This window comes from Mastigoproctus giganteus, chromosome 2 (assembly GCF_048544385.1).
Source record: "Mastigoproctus giganteus isolate SK-2022 chromosome 2, ASM4854438v1, whole genome shotgun sequence".
Lineage (NCBI taxonomy): Eukaryota > Metazoa > Arthropoda > Arachnida > Uropygi > Thelyphonidae > Mastigoproctus > Mastigoproctus giganteus.
Window position 1 is genome coordinate 29738117 of NC_143576.1, and position 12963 is coordinate 29751079.

The 12963-nt window shown below is 36.6% G+C and overlaps 1 protein-coding gene across 3 annotated transcripts in view; it reads right to left on the reverse strand.

The window, feature by feature from the left end:
* Positions 1 to 12963, reverse strand: part of LOC150089241 (solute carrier family 12 member 2-like) — a 544391-nt gene that overhangs the window by 104744 nt on the left and 426684 nt on the right. For all 3 annotated transcript variants that reach the window (XM_090388535.1, XM_090388531.1, XM_090388539.1), the window contains exon 16: positions 11549 to 11683. In XM_090388535.1, coding sequence (XP_090244661.1) covers positions 11549 to 11683 — 135 coding nt within the window. The remainder of the gene's footprint in view (positions 1 to 11548; positions 11684 to 12963) is intronic.

Consider the following 12963-nt stretch of genomic DNA (forward strand, 5'->3'; position numbering starts at 1 on the left):
CCTACCAGTAAAGTCAGACTGGTCAGTTGGTAGTTATCCATTTCGCTGTTAGAACCATTTTTAATGCATTAGCAGAGGCATTTGATGCAAGAAAGCAAGCTTATGCAGCATCAGCAAAAAAAAAAAAAAAAAAAAACCCACTTCCACTTCATCCCTCTGTTCATTCAAAATACCTGTCCAGCTGAGCCTTAAACTTATTTACGCTATCAACCTCCACTACAACGGATGGAAGTCTGTTCCACCAACCAACCACCCACTGGCTAAAGGCAAATTTCCGCACGTCTATCTTACATCTGTCTTTCCTCAATTTGAATTTATGCCCTCTCAGGTGATTATTCTGAGCTAGAGGAAGAATCCCATCAGCATTGAGCATGCTCAAACCATTCAAGGCTTTATACACCTCTATCAGATCACCTCGCTGGTGCCTAGTCTCCAGACACTAATTTGCAAAACTTAAGTGGCACTTTTCCAATCCAAGGAAATATCTCCAGTCCAGTGATGACTTCATCATTAACCTTAATGGTTCAGTGCCATCTTCCACAAAATTAATGCGTATATGCCATCAACAACAAGATCCTTAATCACCTTTAGGTTTGAAATCAAGCCTAAAATCCACATATTCAGAAGATATGAGGGCTGTTCAATAAAGACTGATCATAATTTTTCACAAACAACCATACTGCTATTTCTAGCTGAGCTACAAAATTTAAGACAAAACTAAGCTGCAACACAGCAATTATGCCTGTTAACTTTCACCTATGTAACAATGAATATGACACACAAAACAATATGCTGCTCTCAAATTTTGTTTCTGTTTCAATTCATTCTGTTTATCAGCTGAACAGAATGAAATATTAAAAGAGGCTTCTATCTGATTTAAATATCATAGAAAAACAATGTTTTAACTGTGTGTGTGTGTGTTGCTTACTGTTTCTAGCCGAGCTGTGGAATTTAAGACACAACCAAGATGCATCACATAGCAACTGCGTAGTTGACTCATACACACCGTGTATGGTGCCTTGTCAGTTGGTCAAGTTTATGCCTGTTCAGTTTTGCCTACTTAGCAATAGACGTGACATGTCAGGAACAGTATGCTGCTCTCAAATTTTGTTTCCATCTCAAGAAAATATCTTGAGATGGAAAAGAGGCTTACGATGAACCTATGCTTCCTCAAGAAAAGACGCTTACGATGAACCTATGCTTCCATATAGCACAGCTTGCAGATGGTTTAGAATGTTTAAAGATGAATGTGATTCAATCACAAAAATTGGCAGTCCTCGGGCTCTAACCACTGCTGTTACCACAGAAACCATAAACACTAGTTCTGTAATCGATAAAAGCAGATTACTCTATAACAGTAAAGCGATTGGCAGAGATGTTGAGAATATCAGTAGAAGCATGCACAGTATTCTCCATGACCATTTGCATATGACACGCGTTTGTGCACACGTCAGGAACAGTATGCTGCTCTCAAATTTTGTTTCCATCTCAAGAAAATATCAGCTGGAGCATATGAAATGTTAAGAGGCTTACGATGAACCTATGCTTACATATAGCACAGCTTGCAGATGGTTTAGAATGTTTAAAGATGAACGTGATTCAATCACAAAAATTGGCAGTTCTCGGGCTCTAACCACTACTGTCACCACAGAAACCATAAACACTAGTTCTGTAATCGATAAAAGCAGATTACTCTATAACAGTAAAGCGATTGGCAGAGATGTTGAGAATATCAGTAGAAGCATGCACAGTATTCTCCATGACCATTTGCATATGACACGTGATTGTGCACACTGGGTTCCAAACTACTCATACCTGAGCAATAGCAAGTGCACATGGAGGTTTGTCAAGAACTGCAATGGATGGTTAGTGAAGATGGTGAAGTTCTGCACAAGGTGGTAAAGGCAGATGAGACATGGCTTCATCATTTCAACCTAGAGAGTAAGCAACAAAGCTCTGTTTGGAAGTCTGTTATCGCAAACACTCAACTGTGGCTTCTGCAGGAAAGGTTATGATAATTTTTTTTGACATTTAAGGAATGGTTTACTAGCATGTTGTGCCACATCATACGACTGTTACAGGACCTTACTACAGAACTATACTGCACACTCTGTGGGATCACACATTCATTGCAAATGACCACAGCTCCGCACAGGTGAGTATATGCTGCATCACGACAATGTGAGACCTCATGTTGCTCATCGAGTACTTAGCCAGCATTAATGTCAAATGTGTTCCTCATTGGCCCTACAGCTCTGACCTTGTGCACTCTGATTTTTTCATTTCAAAAGTCTCAAATGCATGTAAAAATATGGCTTCCACCATGTTTTTGAAGGATAGTGTATTTCATCAAATGGAGACTACTTTGAAAAGGACCATCAAAATATGGATGATTAAGAAAGGTATGTCGTGAAAAAAAAAAAAAAAAAGTTCTTTATTGAATAGCCATACTTTATGTATATTATCTTTAGAATTAACATTAGTTTAGGCATATTATGCAAGAAAGCAAGCAGATATAGCATCAGCCAAAAAAAAAAAACCTTACCCATTTTACCCATCCGGTCACTCCAAATGTTTGTCTAGTTCCTAGTTCAGACTAAATTTATTTAAGCTATCAACTTCCACAACAACAGATGGAAGTCTGTTCCAGCAAACAACTACTCGCTGACTAAAGGCAAACTTCTGCACATCTATCCTACAACTGTCTTTCCTCAATTTGAATCTATGCCCCCCCCCTCAGGTTCTTAATCTCAGCAAGCAGAAGTATCCCATCAGGATTGAGCCTGCTCAAATCATTCAAGGCCTCAATTAGATCACCTTGCAGGTGCCTAGTCTCCAGATGCTGCAACTTGCAGAACTTAAGCCTCTCTTGGTAAGAGCACCCCTTTGTTCTCTCAATCTTGTTGCCCTTCTCTGTACTCATTCTAGCAATTATACATCCTTCCTAAATTGAGATCTCCATACCTGTATGCAGTACTCAAGGTGTGGCCTGACCACTGCCTTATACAAAAGGCATAATCACCTTGTCTCTGCTAGCAGAGGCGCATTATAGCCATAGTAGCTTATGCGCTATTAAACTCCCATAACAACAACAATCTGCTAGCAGAATTCCTATACATCATTGACAAAACAACATGACCTGCTCTGGTGGCCTGTCTTCACTGCTCAGAGAACTTCATATCTGACTATACAATTACCCCGAGGTCTTTTTGCATTCTCCATCTCCCTGAGTACCACAGAGTTGGTACGTTTCTCTGGGATTACTGCTACCCATATGCATTACTTTGCATTTTTCAATGTTAAAACTTCAGTTGCCACTTCTCAGCCCATCTGCCTAACTTTTCTAGATCCTGTTCCAGTAGCATACTGTCTTTACTGTCATTAACAATCTCGCAAACCTTTGTATCATCTGCAAACTTAGACATTAAGCCTGATATACCTTCATCGATAAGTACACAAAACAACAATGGGCCCAGCACCAAAACCTGGAGGACTACACTAATAATATTAGTCCACATACAGCAGTGTCCATTTATTACCACTCTCTGCCATCTCCCACTCTCAGCCATCCCTTTATCCATTGCAGCAAATTTCCCTTAATGCCATACCATTCCAATTTGTACAGCAGTCTTCCACGTCCAACAGTATTAAAAGCTTTCCTGAAATCCAAGTATATGATATCAAAATTATTTTTTCCATCCAGTTCCTTTGTGACCACATCATAGTATCCAATCAATTTGTCACACAAGACTTCCCCTTAACAAACTCATGCTGTGTCTGAACTATCACTGCAGTCTTGTCTAGGAGATCCTGCATCACTTCTTTAACTAGTGACTCCATTATTTTCCCCGGAACAGCATTTAAACTAACAGGTAACAAATTATGTTTCACCTTTGTTATTCATCTTTGTTACACATCTCCAGTCCATAGAGACCTCCCCTGAATCTAAGGATGCTTTCATAATTATGGCTAAGGGTTTGCTTTCTTACTTCCCTCGCCGCCGCCTTCAATATAACTGGATAGATTCCATCTACCCCAGGTGCCTTTTTTTTTTTATGTTTAACTTCAACAATTTCTCCTCCACTTTGCTCTCCATTAGAGTTTAATAAACTTCTGTCCTGTCCTTCCTTCCTTCCTTCCTTACAGAATTCCTCATGTGTGAATGCAGATGCAATATACTCATTCAGTTTGTCAGCCATCTAAGCAGGATCATCAACAGTTGAACTAGCAACATTAAGTGGACCAATCTGATTCATCCCCTATCTTCTAGAATTTACATAAGTAAAGTCTTTGTTGTTCTTAGCATCATTTGCCAAAGATTTCTCGTAATCAGCCTTAGCTTGCCTGAACTCCTTTGTGACTTGATTACAGACTAGCTTATATCTGCCATAGTCTTCTATGTCACCTGCTAATTTATATGCATCCCACACATTTTTCTTCTCTGCCATGAGCCTTATTAGTTCAACTGACATCCATTTAGGTCTAAATCTTGAACAGTATTTCTTAGTTGGTATAAAAAACCTAGTAGCTTCCAAGATTAATTCTTTGAAGGCTTCCCATTTAAAATTTGCTGTTTTTAACATCAGTTGAACCCACTAAATAGAATTTAAAAACTGTCTGAGACCGATGTAGTCACCTTTACAAAAACCTTTCCCTTTACCCTTGATAGTAGTAACATCTTTAAGTAAATCCCACATCAGTACACTGTGATCACTGTTTGGTTTGGGTTTTTTTTAGGAGCATTAGCAACTAAGGCCATATTTCTCCGGGGATATGCAGTGGTCATTCCCTGACCTTTCTGCATCCTTCCGTATTTGGTGGGCACAGGCTTGAACCCCGGTCTAATCAAGAAGCGTGTGCTACACACTGCTGCTCCTGCCCACCTGGCTACGGAGGCACCTGTGATCACTGTCAAGTAGTGGTTCCGTTATCTGCAAATTCTTAATGCATGAATAATCACTGCTGATAATTAGATCAAGAGTATTAACTCCCTCTGATTGCCTCTCGAACATGTTGCTGTAGAAAACAATTCTCCAGTAAATCCACAAATATCTTGCTAGTGTGCGAGTGACCAACCCACAAGTTCCAGTCAATATCTGGAAAGTTAAAATCCCCTATTATGAGACATCCCATATTTGTAGAACAACTTGTAGATATTGTTATCCCATATCTACAAGTTGTTCAAAAGGGTCATTACTAACAGATTAGAAAGAATACTTGATGAGAATCAACCGAAAGAGCAAGCTGGCTTTAGGACAGGATTCTCAACTATGGATCACCTTCACGTAATATCACAGATAATGGAGAAAGCAAATGAATATAAAACACCATTATGCCCGGCATTTGTGGATTACGAAAAGGCATTTGACTCCATACAGCATAAGGCAATGTTTCAGGCACTGGAAAGACAAGGCATAGATACTCCATATATTATGATTTTGAAGAAAATATATGAGAGTGCTACATCCTTTATTAGACTAGACAAAGACAGCAGCAAATTTAAAATCGAGAAAGGAGTTCGACAAGGAGACACAATATCTCCGAAGCTGTTTACTGCTGCTCTTGAGGAAGCTTTCAGAAGATTAGACTGGTTGCAGAAAGGACTCAATGTGGACGGAGAGTACCTAAACCATTTACGATTTGCAGATGACATTGTGGTCATAAGCCACGATCCCAAAGAATTAGAGGAAAATCTTAATCAGTTATGCACAGTTAGTAAGGATTTTGGACTAAAGATGAATATGGCTAAAACAAAAGTAATGATGAACAAGTATGCCACGGAAAGGGAAATAATGATTGAAAGAGCAGTAATTGAAAAGGTGGAGTCATATACTTATCTGGGACAAGTTATTAGCTGTAATAATGATAAATGGCTGGAAGTCAAGAGAAGAATAAATTTTGGATGGATAGCATTCAGGAAATATAGTCACATACTGAAGAGCAATATCCCAGTTTGTCTGAAACGTAAAATAATGAACCAATGTATACTCCCCACCATGACTTATGGAAGTGAAACTTGGGCACTCACCAAAAGAATGGAAGAGAAGCTAAGAACTACACAGCGAAGAATGGAATGAATTATATTGGGAATCAGACTGTTAGATAAGAAGAGAAACACATGGATTAGGCAGCAAACTCAAGTAAAGGACATTCTTATCAAAACTAAAGAACTAAAATGGTCTTGGGCAGGACACATAGCTCGAAGACATGATGACAGATGGACTAAGAAAATAACAGAATGGTACCCAAGAGGGGCTAGAAGAAAACCTGGAAGACAAAGGCAGAGATGGATAGATGAAATTCATGAGTTTTTGAGCAGTAAATGGATGGCCAGTGCTCAAAACAGAAGGAACTGGAAAGTTGCTGGAGAGGCCTTCATTCTGCAGTGGATTGAAAATGGCTGATGATGATTATGAGACATTTTGATTTACTGGCCCACTGTTTCTCTGTTCGTTTTACTCATCAGATTCATTAGGCCTATAACACACTCCTACTCTTATTTTCCATTTTCCAGTGTTTATGTCACACCAAACTGACTCAACATTGCACTGTCTACCCATGTCAACTGGATGTACTTGCTTAGATTTTGTTTCTTAACTAACAGCATAAAATCATCCAATTCTATAAGTATATTACAGGTAATCCCAGCTTAATGCTGATAATTCGTTCCTGAAAAACAGAGTGCTAAGTGAATCAGTGCTAAGCAAGCTGTATTCCCGTAATGTAACGTATGTATTTGTGAGTCGCGGTCTATGCCATAGGATATTTCCTAATCAATGTCGGTCAAAATATTTAATTTTTAAAAATATTTAAAATTATTGCATATAAAATATTCTCCATTACATACGTATATAATTATGTGGTAAGTAACTATATTACATATCAAAATTAAACTTAAAATGACAATTAAATTCATGAATTTATTAATCCGATGGCCCTGGACTGCCAAGTTTTCGGAACTTTGATTTTGGGTTGTACTTTGGCCATCTTCACAGTAAACTGAAAGAGGTTTTACTTTAAAATCCCCACAGCGTTACCACCCAACAATAAAGTCAGCCAATCCTTCACCACTTTGAAGCCTGGCATGTTTTTTTTTTTTTCTTCTTTCGACATGAAAAACTTTTTTTAGGCATTTGTTTCCAAAAAAGTCCTGTTTCATCTACATTAAAAACTTGTTGAGAAGTTTAACACCACTCTTCAATAATTTTTAGAAGTTCTTTGAAAGTTTCAGATCCTTCTTGATCTGCACTCGCAGCTTCTCCCTGGATTGGATTTTAAATCTATCTTACCAGCCCTTACTAGCTTTAAATGGTTCCACTTTTTTTTTTCTTTTTTTAAGGTGAGCTTTCTTCAGAATCATATAGGCTAATCACTTTTCCTTTAATAATATTTAACTTAATGAAATTGTGCATTGGATATTAACTTCAGTAAAATTATTTAGAAGTCTCTCCATTTCAATTATAATATCCACTGCTAAAATTAATTCTTTATTTTTATAACTGCTCTTACAGTTGAACCTGCCAGTCCTAAATTATTGCACACATCCACTTGTCATTGAACGGAATCGATTCGCTTCAAAACATATAATTTAATTTTCAAATTCAGTATTTTTCTTACCTTAGTAGGCTTCGTACCAAGTCCAGACATTGTTCCTTTTTAATTCTTATCTGCCATTATTAATCTTTGAAAATGTAACTGCAATGCATTAATTATGATACGTTTGAGTAAACTGTCCATTATGGATGATGTCTAACACTGTACTGAGTGATGACTAGACTTTGGATAAATGCATATAACACAAATATTACAAGCAATATACTTGATCATTTTTTAAAATGTTGATCTCTGAACTATGTAACAAGTCACCATAGTGCAATTAAATTAGCATGGGAGAAAATTTCACTGAGCATAGGAAACTTTTCTATTCATTTTCAAGCTATCAACTAAATCAGATGAAACGTTTTTGTTAAACATGCCAAAAATTCAATCTGTATTCTGGTAAAAGAGCATTATAGCGAGTTGTGACAGCATTAGAGTGAGATATGGGTTATAGTGAATCAGCATAGAGCGAACTGCGTTATAACGAGGGCCTTCTATACTATACTTTTAGAATTGGAGAACATGCAAGTATACATGCACCTGTTCTTACTTTTAGTTACTCTAACACAAAGCCTATGTATCTACTTGTTCTATGATGACTACCAGAAGCTCTTGAAATCCCTTGCTCTAGGCTGCTGCTCATTAAATAGAAACAGTGCAAGAATCGCTTTCACCTCTGCCTGCGGCTACTGTTAATCTAAGTCTGTGAATCCCCCCCAATCTAGTAGTTTTCCGACCCACCTTACACTGCCTCGATAGCATCAGCAAATATTCTTGCACCCCTTTCTATTTAAGTGTATCCCATCCCTGTAGAAGCAGTCTCTCCTGTTAATAAGCACAGACCACTCTAAAAAAACATTCTACCACAAGAGCCTTGCACAATCTCTTCAAGGCCTAATTGATTGACAAGGCTCTCATCATATACTTCCTCCTATCAAGTCTGGGCAGAATTGCAGACACTTTCACATTCAACCCTAACTCGTGAATTTTTTTCAACATTGACCTGTATTTGTTAAGTAACTCTGCAGATCTCTTACTCTTAAGGTCATTACTGCCAACATGTACAATATTACCTTTTGTGCCCTTAAAATACGATGATATCTGCTCTACAACATCAACTTTTGCCCTTGGCAGACATACCCTGACCCTGTTCTACCTATTCTTTTTGCATAATATATTCCCAGTCTCCCTGAAAATAGAGCCACCGACAACAACTATCTCCTGTGAGACCGGCACATTTCTGCTGTGTTGTCTGATGCACAGAACACTAAGTTGGCGCCTAATTTCTTCACTGTTTCTGCACCTACCACACACAAAGACGTCCTCCTTGATTAGATCGTGTCCTGTTCTATAAAGTTCCGCAAATATTTCACATTTCGCGCATTTTTTTTAAACTGATGCGTTGGAGAATCTCCTCCTTCAGTTCTCCCCCATGCCACAGCATGGCTAATCTATGAGCGTTGCTTTGCTGCTCTAGTCTGGGTCATGATTCTGTTTAAGTACAATTTAATTAACAATGAAATTTAATAAGATTAATAAATTTTACTGATTAATTGAGAATACTATACTAAGCTAACAGATTTCTAATGCAGTGCTACGTATTTTGCCATTAGTTTTATGTTAAACCTTACACTATGAAGTTCAGGATATACGTTAAGCTATTCCGTATCGCATAACAATGGAAGCAAGTTACGAACAGTAAAATCTATGGACACTAAGTATTAACTTTAAAATCCCTATCTAAATTCAAAACAAAAAAAGGAGCTTGACAAAGACTATAAAGCTACTTATAGACAATAATTTAATATAACAATGAAGTCAATAAAATGGCTAAATATAAATAAAAACTTAATTTGCCAGAGCTGCTTATTGTTATTTGTTTTTTTTTTAGGAGCATTAGCAACTAAGGCCATATTGCTCCGGAAAATGCGGTGGTCATTCCCTGACCTTTCTGCATCCTCCGTATTTGGTGGTGACAGGCTTGAACTCCGGTCTAATCAGCCAGAGCTGCAAAATCTTGTCCAACATGTGGATCTTGTTGTATGAAACCGTTTGTAAATATAAACAAGACATATAGCAGACTCTCGATTTACTGGGATCAGATTAACCGGGAAGTGGATTATCCAGGGCACTTCAAGACGCCAAATGGGAAAAAAAAACAGAAATCATAAAATTAAAGTAATAACTAGAATAGGTATAAACAGATGTTTTGCAATTCATAAATAAGTGACAAGAAGCTGAGTTATAAGTCATGACTGGGTGATAATGTACTTATTATCTTGCAACCCCACGCTGCTTAAAAAAAAAAAAAAAGGGAACAAATGTAGTTTGTTTTAGTGCGTTGCATCGATTGTTGTGTTCAGCTGCACCGCAAAAAATACTTTTTTTTCTGTTATGTCAGGGATGTCAATTTTTTTTATAGTAAATTTTTTTTTTGTTTAGAAATTGCAAAAATGATGGGTAAATGTAAAAGATTTGTGCTTTCAGTTAAACAAAAACTTAAATTATTCAAAAGTTTGAAAACAGTGCATCCATTAATCTTTAATGAACCATTATAATGTTGGTGACTAAACCATACACGACATTGTAAAAAAATAAAGGGAACCATCGACACGCAAGTAGTACATGGTAAGTTTTTTTTTAATCCATCACCATATTTTTCAAGTAGGTTGCTGAAAATTTTTCGATACAGCAAGTACCCGACTTTACACAACTATTTACGTAAAATTTTTTCACTTGCATTTTTTTAAAATTTAAAATTAATTTTTTTTTGTTCTAAAAATTTAAAACAAAAAAAAATATATAATAATAAGCAATCAATAACAACGATCATGGCACACACAAATTGCACAAGTGAGATATGGAGTAACAAGCAAAAAAATAGGAAAGAGAATAAATTCAAATTAGATTTCTATAATATAAATTCTTACAATTTATGTATGGTTTTTTTTTTTTTTATATGACTGAAGATTTCAGTCAAGGGGGGATGGGACACATTTCACCATAACATAAAACTCACAGAATTCCAGCTATTGGTATTTTTGCAAATGCAATAAGATCGAGTTTACTACCCATTTATAATTAGATGCATGAACAGAAAAGCCCAATAACAGGGAAATGGCAAATTGTTTTTATTGTTTTATGGTAGTGACCTCCAGAAATGTGCTTTAGTAAAATGTGAGCTCGCCCAGGTGATAGCGAGTTTGCCTTAACCCTGTGAAGTTCTTTACAGAAATTTTCATTTTGACCGTTATCATGGTGCCGACTAAGAGACAGCAGTACTAGTAAATCTACCAAGAAAAGGAAAGTGATTGATTTGGATCAGAAAATTAAACTAATAAGAATGTATGAAATTGGTCAAACATTAAAAAAAATATCATGCTGAATTCAGATTTGTCAATAATAATATAGTAGCAATATACTGGCGCCTCCGTAGCCAGGTGGGCAGGAGCAGTAGTGCATAGCACACGCTTCTTGATTAGACCGGGGTTCGAGACCATACCCACCAAATACGGAGGATGTGGTAGGTCAGGGAATGACCACCGCATATTCCCAGCCCGGATAAAGGGTGAGGGTTGGCGTCAGGAAGGGCATCCGGCCGTAAAAATTGCATGCCAAAACATTAAAAAAAAACGCTGACCCCATATAATAATGGGAAGAGGAGAGGACAAAAAAAAAAAAAAAAAAAAATAGTAGCAATATATTAGTCATTCCCGAATTATGTAAACTCAATGAAGTAAGAAGTCCTGGAACGTATCTCATTGACTTCTGTATTTTTGGATTAACTGGGAAATTGATTATCTGGGATTTGTTTTTTACCATCTATCCTGGAAAATCCAGAGTCCACTGTACTCACAAAACACAGAAGGCAAAAGTTGTCAATAATTTTTTTTTAAATAGATCAGAAAAAAGAGTAAAATAATTTAGTAGAGTACAGTGAATATTTTACCTGAATAAGTGAACGGACCCCATAGGAAAAATTTTCTTCCTCCACCAAATTATAAAATGACTTGATTTTCCTCTTTTGTAACCATTGGTATGCTTGTCTGGTGTAGGCTACTCTCACTCGTTGGGATTGAGCACCCTGAAATTAGATTTCTATAATATAAATTCAAATTTTAAACTATAAATGACACCTAAACACTAGAAAAAACTATATACATGTAAATTAGTGCATTCTGCATTAGCTTTTCTTGTGTAGAATGCACTTAAAATTGGCCACATAATATGCTTGTATATTATTTATTAACCCGGCAGTGGTGGTGCTCAAATTGCAGTAAAAACAGCAGTAGGTCACTTGACAGGTAAACAACTTTCTTTAATTTCTGGAAAATGTTTTTGGTGTTTGCATTCCACTTAGAGGATAATAATATTTCATCATTCCTGAATGGATTGCAATATGTAACTTTTCTATTAAAAAATAATTAGTTCAGACATTATGCTGGCAGTGTATCAAACTATCACTCATCACCATATCATGTCATGCACACTATCAACAACTTCTGGAGTGATGGAAATTGCAGATCTTCCACAGCATGGGTCATCTTCCAGGCTCTCCCTTCCTTGTTTAATTTCTGTGCCCACTTCTCAATTATGGAATAGGAGGTGCATCCCCTCCCAACGCTGTAACTATATACTTGTGAATTGCCTTTGGTGTTAGTCCATTTCCTCCCAAATATTGGATGACTGCACTGCGACTGATTTTGTCCATCTTTTCTTATTCACACAATTGTGTTGACTTTGGGAACTGTAATTAAAAACAGATGTTATTGGTTTATAGAACTTGGTTTGTTACTATTTGAAGTGTTATACATAAGTACAGAAATTTTTAACACTGTAACATATCCTTTTGTACTCAGGCCATGAACTTTTCAAATGTCCCTTGTTTAATGCACTATGCTAAAGTATTTTAAAAAAGAAATTATATTGAATTTGAAAATAACAAAATATAATAAGAAATCAAATAGTATAGTATTTTTCATAACTTTTGTTTTATGGACCACCTGAATGAAGATCACAAATCACAGTTTGGGAGCTACAATAGCGGGTGCATTCAAGTTTTTTCAGTGGTGGGCTACAAAATCAAAAATCTGTTTGTGGAACATTAATTTTTAGCTGCATTAGCATACATTCATAGAAACCTTCATTTCCTATTGTCTTCAAGCACATTTGCATCTGTCCATTCAGATGTAACAACTCGACACCCAGTGAGTGGATTTTCAAGAAATTTTATATTTGGATTCTAAATCTAAGTGGATTCAAAATCTATATTTTTTGTCTCTTGACTTTCATAACCTTTGTTTTTATGTATGTAATTTTTATGCCAAATTCTCTACAACCTTTATCAAATTTATTTATAAATAC